Below are 16203 nucleotides of genomic sequence, written 5' to 3'. Positions count from 1 at the left end.
ACAAAACATTAGCCTTCACAGAGAGCTTTTACAATTTGGTAATAGTACCTAATTTTGTAAATGAAGAAGATGATGCTGAGAATGAGATAAAGGTCTTACGTGGGGAGCCTTGCTAAAGACACGGTCAAAATAAGCTGTCGTCTCCCTCACAGCTGGCTGTATGTGGCTGTTGATGCTACATCAGTACTAAAATTACACGCAGCTGCAAGATCTGTCTGACATCTACTCTTAAGGTATCTCTGATGGTTATTATACAAGAAAAGGGTTTAAAAAAATGTATTATAAATTTAATACATCAAGAAATAATCTAATACAATTTCCTTATAATGCACCAACAAAAGTTCTCCCAGGAGTCTATAGACACGTCAACAGCAAAAAGTTTCAATCCAGTCTAATTTGCATATAAAAGAATTATAATTAAACCAAAGGAGTCTCATAAGACGTGACTCAAATAGGAAAATTAATGTGTAAATATATCAAATCTATTCTAATATATAATCTAATATTTTATTACTATATTATTACTTATATTATAATTTTATGATGATATAATATTTAAAATAATTTTTTTATTACATTAAAAAATCTTACACCATTTGCGCTCCGTTTAGAACAACGCATCTGTCACCACATTTCCCATAAGACGTCGCGGAAGGCGACGTCATTATTCTGCGCAGAGCTGAGGTGGCATTTGTTGGGAGGTAAACACACAGGACTTTTTGTTTAAAACATAAATGAATGGAAGTGATATTGAAACTCTAACTTTATTTCATTGCGTTTATTTCTTTGCTGAGCATGTTTTAAGTGCCCACTCGTCTTAAAAACGTATTTTATCTCCATAAGCGGACCCATTGCTACGTTACGGTGCTAACAGTTTGTCTCTCCGTCAGGTCTCTTCGTTGTTGAGACTTCCATCATGACTAAACTTCTGCAGTGGCTGCTCGGGGTCTCGCTACTAGGCGCTATATGGACTGTGGTCGCTTTCGACCTGCTGGAGCTCGGCCTCCCCCGGACCTACAGGGAGGTGGCCTGGCCCATGCCTCTCTACCTGCTGGTTTCGTTCGGCTGCTACTCCCTGGCCACGGTGGGCTACCGGGTGGCCACCTTCAACGACTGCGACGAGGCGGCCAGAGAACTGCAGGAGCAGATCAAGGAAGCCAAAGATGACCTGAAGAAAAAGGGGTTAAGGATGTAAGATAATTATAAGGAACTGTAGAAACTGTGGAGACTGAAGCGTTTTTTTGTTGTTTTTTTTTCTCTGAGAGACAACAGTTACAAAGCGGGATGTATATAAAATCTGTTGCTTTTGGATGATCTTGGAGCTTCTTTGTAGTCAGCAGGTGCGATCTGAACATAAATTACAGACTGTAACCGGTTCTGGTCATTGTCAGGTTTTTCCTGCCAGAACGTTGGCTTAAAGTGACCAAACGAGTATTTTGTGTTGAATAGAGATCCATAAATACAGTCAAATTAAAGCAAGACCTTTCTGTAAAATCAAATTCCCTTTCAATATTGTTTGTCGCCTATTTTATGACATGTCATGGTAATTTTTTGCATCTGTATGGTTTTAAATATTTATTTTATTAAGGTAAAACCTATCCTCCTGAGAACAAGTGACCCTGCACACTTGCTTCTGATGACATCACATAAGGCATAAAGAAACCAATCAGGGTTCTTTTGAATATGTCCGTTTTAGAGATGCACTGATTAGTGTTTTCCTGACCTATTTTTTCCCCTTTTGTTTCCCCTTACAAATTATAACACATAAGTGGAAACAAAAACAATGTTTTGGTTAATGTTTTCTATAATAATAATCAAAAAGAAAATGTACACTGTGGTCTGATTTACTCTTTCTCACAAAAGAGAAACATTCTGATCAGATTTGGTTATTTACTTTATTTTTGTAGACTTAAACACTTAAAAGAGAAAAAATATATTCTTTTCCTTTTTTGTACTTTTTTAGAACTTTAAAAGAGCACCATATACTAGTCAGTTCTTTCTTTCTGAGGACTTTAAACATAAAGAGTGTGTAAGAGTTTTTAAGGCAAAGGAACTACATGGTACCTCCATTTACACATCGAAGCTTATGTCCCTGATGTTAATGAGATTTTTTTTTTTTATGGACTAAAACCAAATAAGAAATTTAACGCACATGCTGCTGGGTAAGCTTAGAGACGACCCAACCCACAGCATGCTCTTAGTTTTGATACATTTAATGAATAGATTTCTGTGTTGCTATTGCGATATTGCATATATTAATAATGTGATTGTTGTTCATATCTTCTTAAGGATACTTTTGTTTGGGTCTTGTTGCCCGTATACGAAATACATCATTTAAAACTTCTAACATATTACTGAAATTCCGGTAATCAAATTTATTTTTAATTAAATTAAACCGTCCTATTTAAAGGTGGAATTTAGTTTTTCTCTGTATTTAAGAGCTGAGTGCTTGTCAGAGCAAATGGACTTAGATATTACCTGTACATGTGTACATTCCTCTATTCAGTATCAGAAATGTGCCCTTGAGATGTTGCTGTGCATTAAATGGAAGTTTATTTTCTCAGTTGGTGTCTCTTTGTGGGTTCTGGTATCTGGTAGTTTGTTCTGTGTTAACTGTGCCTAGCCAAAGCATGAACGCCCCTTGAACTTTTCCACATTTTATTATGTTACAACCACAATTTTCAGTGTATTTTATTAGGTTTTTATGTTCAAGACCAACACCAAGAGGCACATAATTGTGAAGTGAAAGGAAGAGGACTTATGGTTCCGATGAAAAGTATATCATATGTTTGTATTCAGCTGTCCAAACTAAATTCTTTTAGAACCGCCTGTCGCTGCAATTACAGCTGCAAGTCTTTTGTATCTTCATTGCAGGCCTGACTGTGTGTTTATTGTCGTTGACCTGCTTGAAAATGACCCGCTGCCCCAGTCTCAAGTCTTTTGCAGCCTTTTACAGTTTTTTTCTCAAAGATTGCCCTGTTTTTAACTCCATCCATGTTTCCATCAACTTTGACCAGCCTTTCCTGCCCTACTGGAGAAAATTATCCCTTCAGCATGATGCTACCACTGTCATGTTCTATAGTTCAGGGTGATGTGCAGTGTCAGTTTTAGGGGCAGGACTGGATAAACCACTGCTTTGTTTTGCTAAATTGGGCACACTTTTTGCTACTGTTTGACAATTTTATTTCCTGTTGTATGTGCTACTGTTAATTTATTACATAAAATCCCAACAGTGTACGGTGAGGTATTTGGTTATGTGTTGAAATGTGGAAATGTTGAAAGGACATCAGTACGTTTGCAAGGCACTGCATGTGTGGGGAATACAAAAGTTTTCTTATAAGATAATTCATTTAGTCTTAAGGCTTTAACTCCTCTGAGGGCGGATGTCCTCTATCCCATTTTCAAATAGAGATCACATAGTTTACTGAATCCAAGTATGAAACTCGGGAAGTAATCGATGTTGTGAGCCCTAACAGGCTGCTTTTGCTCATTTTTACTGAGTCCCTGCTGTGTAAAAACAAAGCTTCGCTTGTCTAAAGGCATCATTACGGAGCTTCAAAAGAGCCAATAACTTCAGAACAAATGCAAAAGAATTGGCAGCTCTGCCTGTTGTGCTGTTTGGCTGCAGCCCCATCATGCCTCGTAATGTTCTCTCATCCCCCCATGAATCTGTGCAAGCTGTTGCTTGAGCAGACTGGATGAAAGGCAACCAGTTACGAACTGGAAAATCTTCTAATCTGGCAAATGCACTGAAGGGTTCTCTTGTTAGTCAGATATGTTCTCACTTGTAGCTACGTATAAAGTTGTAGGTCACTTTACATTGTCCTCATTCTCCCTTTAAATGTAAAAGGATTTATGATTTTTGACTAAACATTTTACAGTCGTCATATTCAGAGCATACCGCTTAAAATGGCATTTTGGTGCCTTTTCCTTTTGTTCCATTGTTAGAAACCAATAAGACATAAACCAGATTTAGCATTTTCATAACATCAGGTCGAAGTAGATGGAATCGGATACAGAAACATTTGTTAAAGCCACACGAAATGACCTCAGAAGTTGCAGCCTTTTCCCATAAATTTCAGGGTGTTTGATCTGCGGCAAACATGAAGTGACCTCCCTCACCCATAAGTTACAACATTTAAAAAAGAGGAAACACCTGTTACCTGGAGGTGAGAGGTTTGCTCTTTGTGAGAGAAATCTGCTCGAAAGCATCTGAAACCTGCCCCTTTAGTTTAATTTTCTTCTTAAAGCCACAGCCACAATATTCATATTTAGCCATATATGACAGCATAGTAAAAAATACTATGGAAATGAAAGGATTTTGTGAAACATCAAGTCCTGTTCTCACCCATCAAACCTGATTGAGCTTGATGGGATCTGCAGAAAAGTAAAATAGGAAGGAACACCAGAATAAAAGGTATGACAGGCTTGTAGAGGCATACCCAAGAAGACTTGTGATTAATACCACAGTGCTGTAAATATTATTGTTCGTGTCATTTTTTTGTTTGTAATAAATCAGCAAAACGTTCACACAAATATTTTTCCCTTTGTTATTATGGAATATTATGTAAAAGATTTCAAGGAAAGAAATCTGGCTTTTGTAGTTGTTGAATTGTGATCCAAATTCTGTTTGCTGGTGACTTAGTCCTGTCTTTTTAACTCCTTGGAGTTGACCACAGTTTGTTGACTTCTGCTTATCCATCCAATCTGGATCAGAGGCAAATTTCAATGTCCTGATCTCTAAGCCACTTTGTAATCATTTTTACTTGTGACACAGGCTGGAAAATCTATCGATCATCACTAAAGTGTGCCTGGATTGTTGGAAGAAGTTACTCCTGGGAGGATGTTTTTATTCCACTCTTTATTCATGGTGGCGTTGTTGAGCAGAATTGGGAGTATTCCCACTCCCTCAGATGAGGAACAACAACATTTCGTGTGACTGGGCCGCCCTACTGAGGGCGCTACCCAGGACTCATCGCAGTACTCATCTTTGCTTCTCTGGACGATCCAGATGTCCCAAAACTGTCAGGAGGATTTTTATATTTGTTCTTAGTTTGCTTCATTACTTCATTATTTATATTCAGTATATATGTGTAAATATGCATTAGTTTGATTATTTAGATTTATTTTATTAGTTGATCAAGACAAGTTTCTCAGTATTTAGTGTTTCTTAAAAATAAATCATAGAACTGATGATAATGCCGACAATACAGCCTTGTTCTACAACATTTAGCTGATAAAGCTGCAACATTATTTGAGATTTCTAAGGTTTATTGTGCTTATGTGATAAAGTTTAACTTATTGATGTTTTGTGTAGGTGATAAGATGGCTCATCATTCTTCATCTAGATTTGATTTGTAGTTTATATAGCTGGCAGAAAAAGGCAAAAACATACCGGTCGTCAACCTCCACCCAAACCTAAAGGGGATTTTGACGGTGAGAGCAGAAGCACTTTGGTTGATGCCCGCTGCATGGCCCCTCTGAGACCTTAAAAAGCAGTCCTAGAGACACTCAGTGACAGCGCCAGGGAGCAAATTCATCTCAACATGACTAAAAAATGATAGGTTATCATTTTTGTCCTCTGAAAAGACTCCTTTTCCCCACCCACACATTTCACAGCAAAACCTCAAACCCATCTCGAGAAGGACAGGACGGCAGGGCAGGAAAAGTCAGTAATCAAGGCCTTGAGCTGAAAGAGATCAAAATTTTGATTTATTTGCTACAGAAACTGAGCATGACAAGATATTTCCATGATTTAGACACAGATGAGGTGAAGTGCACAGAAAATAGTATTAAAAAAAACAGGGCAAGTGACTAAGACAGACAGGAAACCATACTATGAGTCTAAGTGACACAGATGACCTTGGCTGTGGGGACAGTGTGTGACAGGACTTTTTTCGGGAAGGGAAGACCACACCCAAAATGTGGCAGTGGGCCAACATTTGCCCTCACTAGCCCAAAGGTTCCAGCTTATTCTGCAAAAACCAGTGTGCTCCGTTTCCCAGCAGCCTCATCTGACCCTGCCGTCATCCAACGCTTTAACATGCTGCGACAGAAAGGGTAGAGAGGCACTTTTATTCTTTAATCCTAACGAGCAGAACATCATCAGCACATAAAAACAACGCAAACGAGGCTGAAAAAAAGTCACCTCAGGGTCAGGCTATTGTGAACAGCTGCTGTGATACTTACATGATGCTGGGTTTCTGTTCAGGCCAGCATGGCTGCTTATAAATGCTCCAAAAAGTTACAAAGGCATTAGATGACCTGTCAGAGGTCCTCTGAGGCAGACGGACCTTTGCTTTTGTGAGATCAACCCTTCACTGGCAGGCGGACAGGGACCGCTTGTCATGTGTCCTGCTGATAGGGGATTTGACTCAGCTCAGAGAGGCAGAGGTGGACCAGCTGGTTTTGGAAAACGTAACTTCGATGGCTGCCTCCCAGGTTTTTGTGTCACACACACCCCTGGCTCACAACTCTGGCTCTGTTACAACCTAAACGATACACAGAGGAATCTGGTTAGTTTTTTTCTCTGTCAGTTATTGCATTAAAGGTGTAAATACAAGTAGAAACCTTTATCTGCAGCTGTAGTGTGCTTGAATTAATCTCAACTCTTACAGGTCCTTGCAAAGGTGTTCATATCGCTGGAACTTTTTCACATCATGTCCTGATACAACCACCAACTTTGGACCACTTTTTTGGTCTCTTACATAAAATACAAAACAAAATACATGTTTGGTTTGGATTTTATGTAACAGACCAACAAAGTGGTCCAGTTGTAAAATGGAAGAAATAAGATATGTGGTTTGCAATAGCGTTTTACAAATAAAAATCTAAAAAGCTGCAAGTCTTTTGTCTCTGTCAGCTTTATACATCTAGAGACTGGAATGTTTACTAATATTTTTTTGCAAAATACCACAAGCCCAATCAGCATCCCCCAGCATGATGCTACCACCACCGTGGTAACGCTGGGATGTAACTCAGATGTGAAGCTTACACATTGCATTGCAATATTTCAATATAAAAATTCAAAATCCTTTATATGCATATTTGAATTCTATTTCAGTCATTTTTGTCTAAAGCAGCTGCATAATAATAATAATAATAATAATAATAATAATAATAATATATAAGGGCTCAGAATGTAAAAGTTTACATACTTAGGCTTCACTGTAGGCTCTGTGGGAACAAGACAGAGCTTCAAGTAAAGTGTTGTGCTTGAGTATGGCTGAAGAAGCCAAACCAACAGTTTTTTCATGAGAACAAAAGGAACAAAAAAAGAGGCTTAAACATCCACAGCAGACAACTGGCGATGGATAGTTGCAGGATCCTGTCTGATGCAAAGGAAAACACCTTCTGAACATCTAGCTGTGTGAAGGGCATTTATCGAGAGACTGATACATTATTGTCCAACCATGAGGAGAAGACAAGAGGAAAAAATACAGAGGCTTCCCCAAAAGGTGAAAATCAGTCACGAGCCACAAGAAATGAACGATCAGGTCAAACCTTACCGAAATAAATACAATAATGGAAAAAAGGGTTTGATACAGAAAATTCGGAGAAAAATGTGTGTGTGCCTGGTTGTTTGTCCTGCGTATCTCAACATGTTTATGGTGCACCCTAGATCTTGCCAATGACCATTGGAGAAAGGTAACAGCCCTCTCTTGGCATTGGCATTTTGTAAACACACACCAGTATGGTCCAGATGAGCACTCTACCCAAACCTCTGCTTTTCCACGGGTGATCAGTTGTTCAGTTGCTACTTTCCCTAATAAATCCTATGAAAGCAACAAGGGTGTACTTAGTTTTTTCACACAAAGCTTCTCCATTATAGTTTCCTTGTGTAATAAATACACAGTCCCAATACTCAGAAATGCTAAAAAGTAAACCTGTAAAATTGAAAAGGGTGTACTTTCTTTGTTCTAGCCATTCCCAAACTTTTGTTAATATTCTCAACATACAAACAAGTCTTGGTTCTTCCTTTTTAAATGATATAGCTTCTCGTCTCCTACGTTTGCTCATGTTCTGATCCCAACAGCCTCCTAAAATGTACTGCAGTGTTAAAAGATTTCACACTTGCTGTCCACATTTACACAGACCAACCGAGGACGTAAATAAAAAGAGTGGCTACCTCCTGATGATCGTCTACTGAGCAGAGCTTCCTCTAGGGGTCGGGCAGTTAAGGAGGCCTGTCCGACTGTCACAATTTATAGGCACCTCTTTGAAAACATGGGGGAGTTGTTAAACTGTGGCACTGGTGTTTTTTGGTGCTACAGCTGGTTTTACTGTCATGGCCATAAAGCTCCCTTGGGAAGGGGAGGAGAACAATGATTTTACACGTAGCTCACAGAAAAAGCAAAGTGTTTGGCCCCTAAAGGCGAAGCATGTTTGGAGAGAAGTGAAGAGGGATTGCATCTGTGCATTTACATGTTGGATCTCTCAGTTTCATCCTATTTCTGTAGCTTTTCCTGTCTCAGCCGGCATTAGCCTTCATCCTATTTGCCTCCTGTCACTTCAGTTTGTTGGAGCCATTATCTCTGATGTTGGCTCCTCTGGAAATCTTTCCTCTCTAATCAGAAGGAAGAATGGGTTTGGTTTCCTGAAAGCTTTTTAACCCAAAATCAGCTCAGTCTTAAAGAAAATTAGATTTTATTTGATTTAGGATGAAGCCGAGAAGTTTAGGTTTTTCTTCCTTGTCATGAATATTTACTCCACTAGCCATTAGGAGTTTAACCAAGGGCGATGTGCCATGGCTGGATGTTGATAAAAATGTGCTCTACAAGGCACTGTAATCCTGCACGGCCCTATTATACCGATGCTACAGAAGCATGGTAATCCATTTGCTCCTCACGGTTTTGTAAAGTTATCGGAAAAGGTCAAGTGCTCCAATAACACTGCGAGAAGGACTCAGCCAAGGAGAAAACTAAGTGTCACTACCGCTTTCTCAAATTTGTTCCTGTGTTTTCAAGTGTTGCCCTAAGAGTCTAAAGCCATGTTTTCGGCACTAGGAAGGCTTTGCTTTGAGATAAACACCAAAGCTTGCTTTACATCATTCCAGCCTTTTCTCATGCACAGATGGAAGACATAACTTCAGTCTGAGAAGTTCCCACACACTTGGCTGTTCTCCTTTTGCTCCTTGATGTAATCTCACGAGTCTTTTAAGGCTTTTCTAACAGAGGTTATATTGATATGCTGTCCCCAGCCATTCTGCATGCACAGGTGTGCCTCACTTATTTTCCTGACTGTGACGTGTACAATTTATTGCATTTAAATGCCCCATATCTATATCCACATATATACAGTGTAAGAACAAGTAAATGCTGAAATACCACATTGTTACAAGTGGCATAACACTTCTTATTTTGTGTGTGAAAAAAAGTTTCAGTGACCAATAAACTGTGATCTAAAATATGAAACTGATAAATCACGTTTAAAATGATATACAGTATATCCTGTACAATTGAACTGAACAACAGACAAATCAGTTGAAGGAAAATGTTCAAAGATTACAACAATTTAATAACCTGTTTGAATACATGTGTATACTCCTAACCTACTATTTTATTGAACCACGTTTTGATTCAGTCTCTGTGTCAGGTTTCTTTGGAAGGAGTCTATCAGCATCATTAATTGAATATTTGCCCCACTCTACCTTGCAGATGTTCTCCAAATTTGTCAGACTGTGAGGATATCTCTTATCCACGGAACCCTCTGTCCGATTTAGTGCTGGACTGTGGCTAGGCTATTCAAAAATGTTATTTCTTCAGGTAAATTCTGGAAGTTTGGAAGTATGCATGGATTTATTGAGATGCTTAATTAAATCACTCTTTACCTTTAGCTCTAGCAGACACTTGACTGGTATTTGAAACTATAGGTAACTTCCTTCACCTTAACCAAAACCCCAGTTCATCTGAAGAAAAAACAGCCTCACAACATGATGCTGCCACTGCCATGATTCACTATGTGTGAATCAAAATATGCTTTAGGAATACTTAAAGGCTGTGCACACTTACGCATTCAGGTAATAGTACCTTTTACATTTTTTTTATTTTCCCCCAAAATATTCTAGGTGGAAAAAGTTTCCAAATGACTTTCCAAATCTCCTAAACCTGACATTTTAACAGCAGTGTGTAGACTTTGAGGATCAATTTTTTGTATACCTGCGGTAGTACATAAGGTAAACAGGTGTATTTTGATCACTTCATCTGCATCTAAAGGCTTTACCTCTCCATCAAAAGAGATTAAATCCTGAGGTTAATGCTTATTCAGCAACTAGTTGCTTGGGGACTCCATTACACAGTATGGATTACACTATCAAGTTCTTCAGTCAATGCTGATTTCTTTATATTTTGTTTTCCAGAACCCACATTTTCTTGTGTTGTGAAGACAGACAATGATTATGATGTGCCTTCACCCACAAATATCAAAATCATGCTGTCTATCACCTCAGATTTAGGCATGCACTCATACTTTCTTAATGTTTTTCAGTTTGTTTTTTATTTCACTTTGGCTGCTTTCCACACACTTTCAGCCAAGTTCGTTACTTTTAAATTAGTTTTTTCATTCTTTGAATATTTAATCCTTAGTTTTCCTCATCCAAATTGCAAAGCTCTAAAACCACTTCTGTTTGTTGTTTTGTACCGTCCACCAGGCCCTTACTCTCAATTTCTAGATCAGTTTTCAGACCTTTTATCTGATTTAGTGTTGAGTACAGATAAGGTTATTATTGTTGGGGATTTCAACATTCATGTTGACACTGAAAGTGATAGCTTAAATATAGCGTTTAATGCTATCTTAGACTCAATTGGCTTTGTTCAAAACATTAACAAACCTACCCACCTTTGTCTTCATTCTCTGGACCTTGTGCTGACATATGGCACTGAGTGTAAAGACATAACAATATTCTCTCATAACCAGTCCTGTCTGACCATTTTTTAATAACCTTTGAGTTTAATTTAACCGAGTACTCCACACCTGAAAAAAAATTTCATTACAGTAGATCATTATCAGGCGATGTTGTAACAACCTTTAAAGAATCTGTTACACTTTTTATTTCCTCATTATCACAGAAAAGCACAGTGGAGGGCAATAATTTTGTTTCTTACCCTTCACAAATTGTTACTTCATCATTGCGTGGTGCATTAGACAATGCAGCCCCCTTGAAAAAGAAGATAATCATTAATAGGAGGTTAGCTCCCTGGTTTAATTCAGAGCTGCATACTTTAAAGCACAATGTTGAAAAATTGGAGAGAAAATGGCGCTCTACACACTTAGAGAATTCCTACTTAATATGGAAATATAGCCTACTGTTGTATAAAAAGACACGTCGCCAAGCTAGAACAGCTTATTTCTCATCATTAATAGAAGGGAACAAGAATAATCCTAGGTTGCTCTTTAGTACAGTTGCTAAACCTACACAGAATCATAGCTCTGTTGAGCCATCCATTCCCTTAGCTCTCAGTAGTCATGACTTTATGGGATTCTTCTTAAACAAAATTTATTTCTATTAAAAATAAAATCTTAGACATACTCCCAAAGATGATTACTTCATCCTCAGCAAGTGAGACAACATTGGAAATAACTGTAGAACCTGATCTGTGTTTGGACTGTTTTGATCCTGAGGAGCTTCCTGAGTTATCAGAAATGTTAGCTTCATCTAAACCTTCAACTTGTATGTTAGACCCAATCCCAACCAAATTATTTAAGGAAGTGTTCCCTCTGATTACCAGCCCCATTTTAGATATGATTAATCTATCCTTAGTGTCATGGTGTGGTTTTGGGGTGGACCGAAGCGCAGACAAGAGCTAGACAGCAGCATTCAGAGCAGTCTTCAGCTTTATTCAAAAAGGGTTCAAAGCGTAACAAAAAACACTGCAGGTACTGACCAGAGTAGCGATCTACAACTTACAGAGACACTGCAGGAACATGCGGAACTCAAGGCATGGACAAGGGTAGTGAACAAAGGAACCAGCAAAGAACGCATGAACCAGACTAACTAATATACAAAGGACAGGTAATCAAAGGAACAGGGAACAGGTGTGACAAGAGGCAGAAGGAACAGGTGAACCTAATTAAACTAAAGCATGAGGAAAGGGACTAAATGAAAAGGCAGTGAGCAGACCTAAATAAAACTATAGACCAAGATAAATTAAAGCATAAGAATCAAGAATAGTCTTGAACTGAAGGGAACACAACAACCTAAGAACTTAGCAAAATAGAAACCATAAGGAAACCCTGACTACAAAAGTAAACAAACCTAAATCAACACTGATAGAACAAACTGAGAATAAAGCAGAGGCAACGAGGACAAGAATAAAAGTAAACAATAACTAAAGCTAACCTATAAAGGAGGGACTGGAGAATAAAGATAAACTAGAGGAAACAAAGCTAAGAGGGACAATGAATGTAAAGGTGACTAAAACCGAGAAATTAATAACTAAAAGAGAAAAAACTAATGACGAGAGGAGTAACAGAAAAGAAACTAATAAATAGGAGAGTACAAAGGAACCAATACAAACCATGAACCTAAAACGAGAGCAAAGCTAAGAAACCAGAGGACTATAATAATAATAATAATAATACAAATGAAACCATTCTAAGTACATAAATAGGAAAGAAACATCAAGGGAACCAAGGGCGAGAGGAGAACACATTGGGGGGCAAAATGAAACCAGAACTGTCAGAAAACAGAAAGCAATAAATATGAATACAAAACCTCAAAACAAGAAACATCTAGCAAAACAGAACCACAAACAAAGTCCAAAATGTTACATCCTGACACTTAGAGAATGGATATGTACCACAAGCTTTTAAGGTAGCTGTAATTAAACCTTTACTTAAGAAACCTTTGCTTGATCGAGATGACTTAACAAATTACAGACCTACATCCAATCTTCCATTCATATCTAAAATTCTTGAGAAAATAGTTGCTAATCAAATGTGTGAACATTTACACAGCAATGACCTGTTTGAAGAGTTTCAGTCAGGCTTCAGAGCTCATCATAGCACTGAAACAGCTCTGCTGAAAGTCACTAATGATATTCTTATGGCCTCAGATAATGGACTTGTGTCTGTTCTGGTTCTGTTAGATCTCAGTGCTGCATTTGATACAGTCGACCATAATATTCTCTTAAAAAGGCTGGAATTTGCTGTAGGGATCAGGGGAACAGCGCTAGGCTGGTTTAAATCTTATCTGTCTGACAGATTCCAGTTTGTTCACGTATGAATGATAAATCATCTTTAAACTCCAGGGTTAACTGTGGAGTACCACAGGGTTCAGTACTTGGGCCAATTCTCTTTACTATATATATGCTTCCAATAGGTCAAATTATCAGGCAGCATAGGATAAATTTTCACTGTTACGCTGATGATACTCAGCTTTACTTATCCATAAATCCTGATGAACCCAACCAGTTAGATAGACTACAAGCATGTCTTGAAGATATAAAAACTTGGATGACTTTAAATTTTTTGCTTCTAAATTCAGACAAGACAGAAGTTGTCGTCTTTGGACCGGAGTCTTTAAAAAAGAAACTGCTCAGTCAATCACTTAACCTGGAAGGCATTAAATTGACCTCCGGTAATAAAGTAAAAAACCTTGGTGTTTTGACCAGGACATGTCATTTAAATCCCATATTAAACAGGTTTCTAGGATTTCCTTCTTTCACCTCTGGAACATTGCCAAAATTAGAAATATCCTATCCAGGAGTGACGTTGAAAAACTAGTTCATGCATTGGTTACTTCAAGGCTGGACTATTGTAATTCTTTACTATCAGGATGTTCACAAAATGCAGTTAAAAGCCTTCAGCTGATTCAAAATTCTGCAGCAAAAGTTCTGATGAAAATCAGAAAGAGAGATCATATTTCTCCTACTTTAGCTTCCCTTCATTGGCTCCCTGTTAAATCCAGAATAGCATTTAAAATTCTCCTCCTCACATATAAAGCCCTTAATGATCTAGCTCCATCATACATCAGAGATCTGATTGGTCCATATGTTCCTAACAGAGCACTTCGTTCTCAGATTGCAGGTTTACTGGTGGTTCCTAGAGTCTCTAGAAGTAGAATGGGAGGCAGATCCTTTAGTTATCAGGCTCCTCTCCTGTGGAATCAGCTCCCAGTTTTAGTCCGTGAGGCAGACACCCTGTCTACTTTTAAGTCTAGGCTTAAAACTTTCCTTTTTGATAAAGCTTGTAGTTACAGTGGCTTAGGTTATCCTGAGCTATCTCTGTAGTTATGCTGCTATAGGCTTAGGCTGCTGGAGGACATAATGACCACTTTCACCTTCTTTGCTACATTCTCACACTACTCTCCAATTTTGCATTATTTACTGTTGTTTCGGCTTCTAACTTTAGGTTTTCTCTCTTTTCTCTTCCTAGAAGCTACACCTGGCCTGACTTTGTGTCTACCTGTGACACCTTTCTGGAGAGGGGCATCGTCCAAGCTTCTTCTGGCAACAACTTAATGCTCACCCTCTACAGATGATGCACTTGGCCCTGTCTTTCAGTGTTTAACCCTTTCTCTCTCCTAGACATAGCTACTGACTGAGCTTTTACTGTGACTAACTCTATGTGCTCTCTTTCAGACTCTGACCTTGAAAACTGGGTCAGAGTTTATCTGTTCCTTCTTTCTAGATGAAATGCCTAAATGAGCTACATCCATTAGCATTTACTTTTCCTTCCCATAGAAAGTACTCCTGGATCAGTGCTTCTGTGTTCTTTTTGTGTCTCTGCTCTGTTCTCTAAAACTCCCAGTCAGTCGTGGCAGATGGCCGCTCACACTGAGCCTGGTTCTGCTGGAGGTTTCTTCCTCGATGCAATCTGCTGGGTTTCCTTAGAGAGAAAAACTTTTTATCCAATTTTAATAAATAACTGAATCTGATTGCACTGTTCACTGATTAGGATTAATTGGAATAAATGTACCTGACTTTTGTGAAGTGCCTTGAGACAACATGTGTTGTGAATTGGCGCTATATAAATAAATTGAATTGAACTGAATTGAATTCCTGTTAAAAGGAAGTTTTCCTCTCCACTGTTGCTACATGCATGTTCAGTATGAAGGATTGCTGCAAAGTCAACGCCAGTGACTGTCCACTGTCTCTTCATGCTCATCCAGGAGGAGTGAATGCTGCAAGTCACTGATTGGATGCAATCTGCTGGGTTTCCTTAGACAGAAAAACCTTTTATCCAATTTGAATGAATAACTGAATCTGACTGCACTGTTCAATGGTTACGATTAATTGGAATGTTTGTACCTGACTTTGTGAAGTGCCTTGAGACATGTGTTGTGAATTGGCACTATGTAAATAAACTGAATTGAATTGAAACAGGAGAAGCCTCTAAAGGCCAATGCTAAAAGACCTGTTCATTGAATCTTACATCGAAACATATTAATGAAAAGTTGAGTGGAAGGAAACACTGACAGAAAAGCCTTGAGAGAATTGTAAAACAAAGTTCATTAGTTTGGTGGAGGTTAAAAAGAAATGGCCCACTGTGTTTTATCAAACCATTTATCAGGACATTAGAAAGCACTTCAGGCTTTCCTCTGCAGACAGACTTCATTTAAATACTAATTTAATTTTCCAGCAGAGTTTGTCACCTGTTGAAAGAGCCAAACGTTCCAATACCTGCTTTAATTACCCTGGTATCACTGTGCATGTTTGCAAGCAAACTCCCCTGACCTTAACCCCATAGAGAATATGTTTTTTGTCACAAAGAAGATGAGACACCAGAGAAGTTGCTGAAAGCCACTATTCAAGCAACCTAGGCTTTCCTAACATTTCAGCAGGACCACAGACTGACTGCACTGATGCAGTAATCCATGCAAAAGGAGCCCTGACCAAGTACTTACTGCATATACCGTACTGCATATGGGCAGTTTTCAGTAGTGCAAAATTTCAGAATTAGTAAGAATTAGTCTTATTTATTATTCTATTTCACAAACTGGATTTCGATTAGCTGTAAGCCACATTGAGTAATGAATCAGGGTGATACATGAGTTTCAGCTGTCAAAATATTTTAAATTTTCAATGTTCTAATTAAATGAGATCCACTAGATGGATTAAAACTATAAAGTATGTGGTTACTGTCTCTGTGCTTATAAAATAATTTGGTGACATAATTAATTAATAATTAATAGCTGTAAAGGAATCAAGTAATCCAGACAAATCTCTGAAGCAGCATTGCCATGACAACCACAAGAACAACGTG

The 16203-nt window shown here is 38.3% G+C and overlaps 1 protein-coding gene and 1 long non-coding RNA gene across 2 annotated transcripts; one reads left to right on the top strand and one right to left on the bottom strand.

Moving 5' to 3' along the window:
- Window positions 1–616: 616 nt before the first annotated feature.
- On the top strand, window positions 617–2563 carry dpm3 (dolichyl-phosphate mannosyltransferase subunit 3, regulatory). The gene is made up of 2 exons (XM_047382869.1): window positions 617–701; window positions 891–2563. Exon 2 carries the CDS (start codon window positions 917–919, stop codon window positions 1193–1195), a length of 279 nt encoding a protein of 92 aa, XP_047238825.1. The 5' UTR covers window positions 617–701; window positions 891–916; the 3' UTR covers window positions 1196–2563.
- A 3129-nt stretch (window positions 2564–5692) lies between these two features.
- Window positions 5693–6730, bottom strand: LOC124878737. The gene is made up of 2 exons (XR_007040843.1): window positions 6190–6730; window positions 5693–6046 (listed from the first exon to the last, which is right to left on the bottom strand). It is a non-coding gene; the product is annotated as an uncharacterized LOC124878737 (long non-coding RNA).
- Window positions 6731–16203: the final 9473 nt, after the last annotated feature.

The sequence above is a fragment of the Girardinichthys multiradiatus genome, chromosome 13 (genome assembly GCF_021462225.1).
Source record: "Girardinichthys multiradiatus isolate DD_20200921_A chromosome 13, DD_fGirMul_XY1, whole genome shotgun sequence".
NCBI classification, from domain to species: Eukaryota; Metazoa; Chordata; class Actinopteri; order Cyprinodontiformes; family Goodeidae; genus Girardinichthys; species Girardinichthys multiradiatus.
Note: the sequence above shows the minus strand (reverse complement) of the source record. Positions and strands in the feature narration are given on the sequence as shown.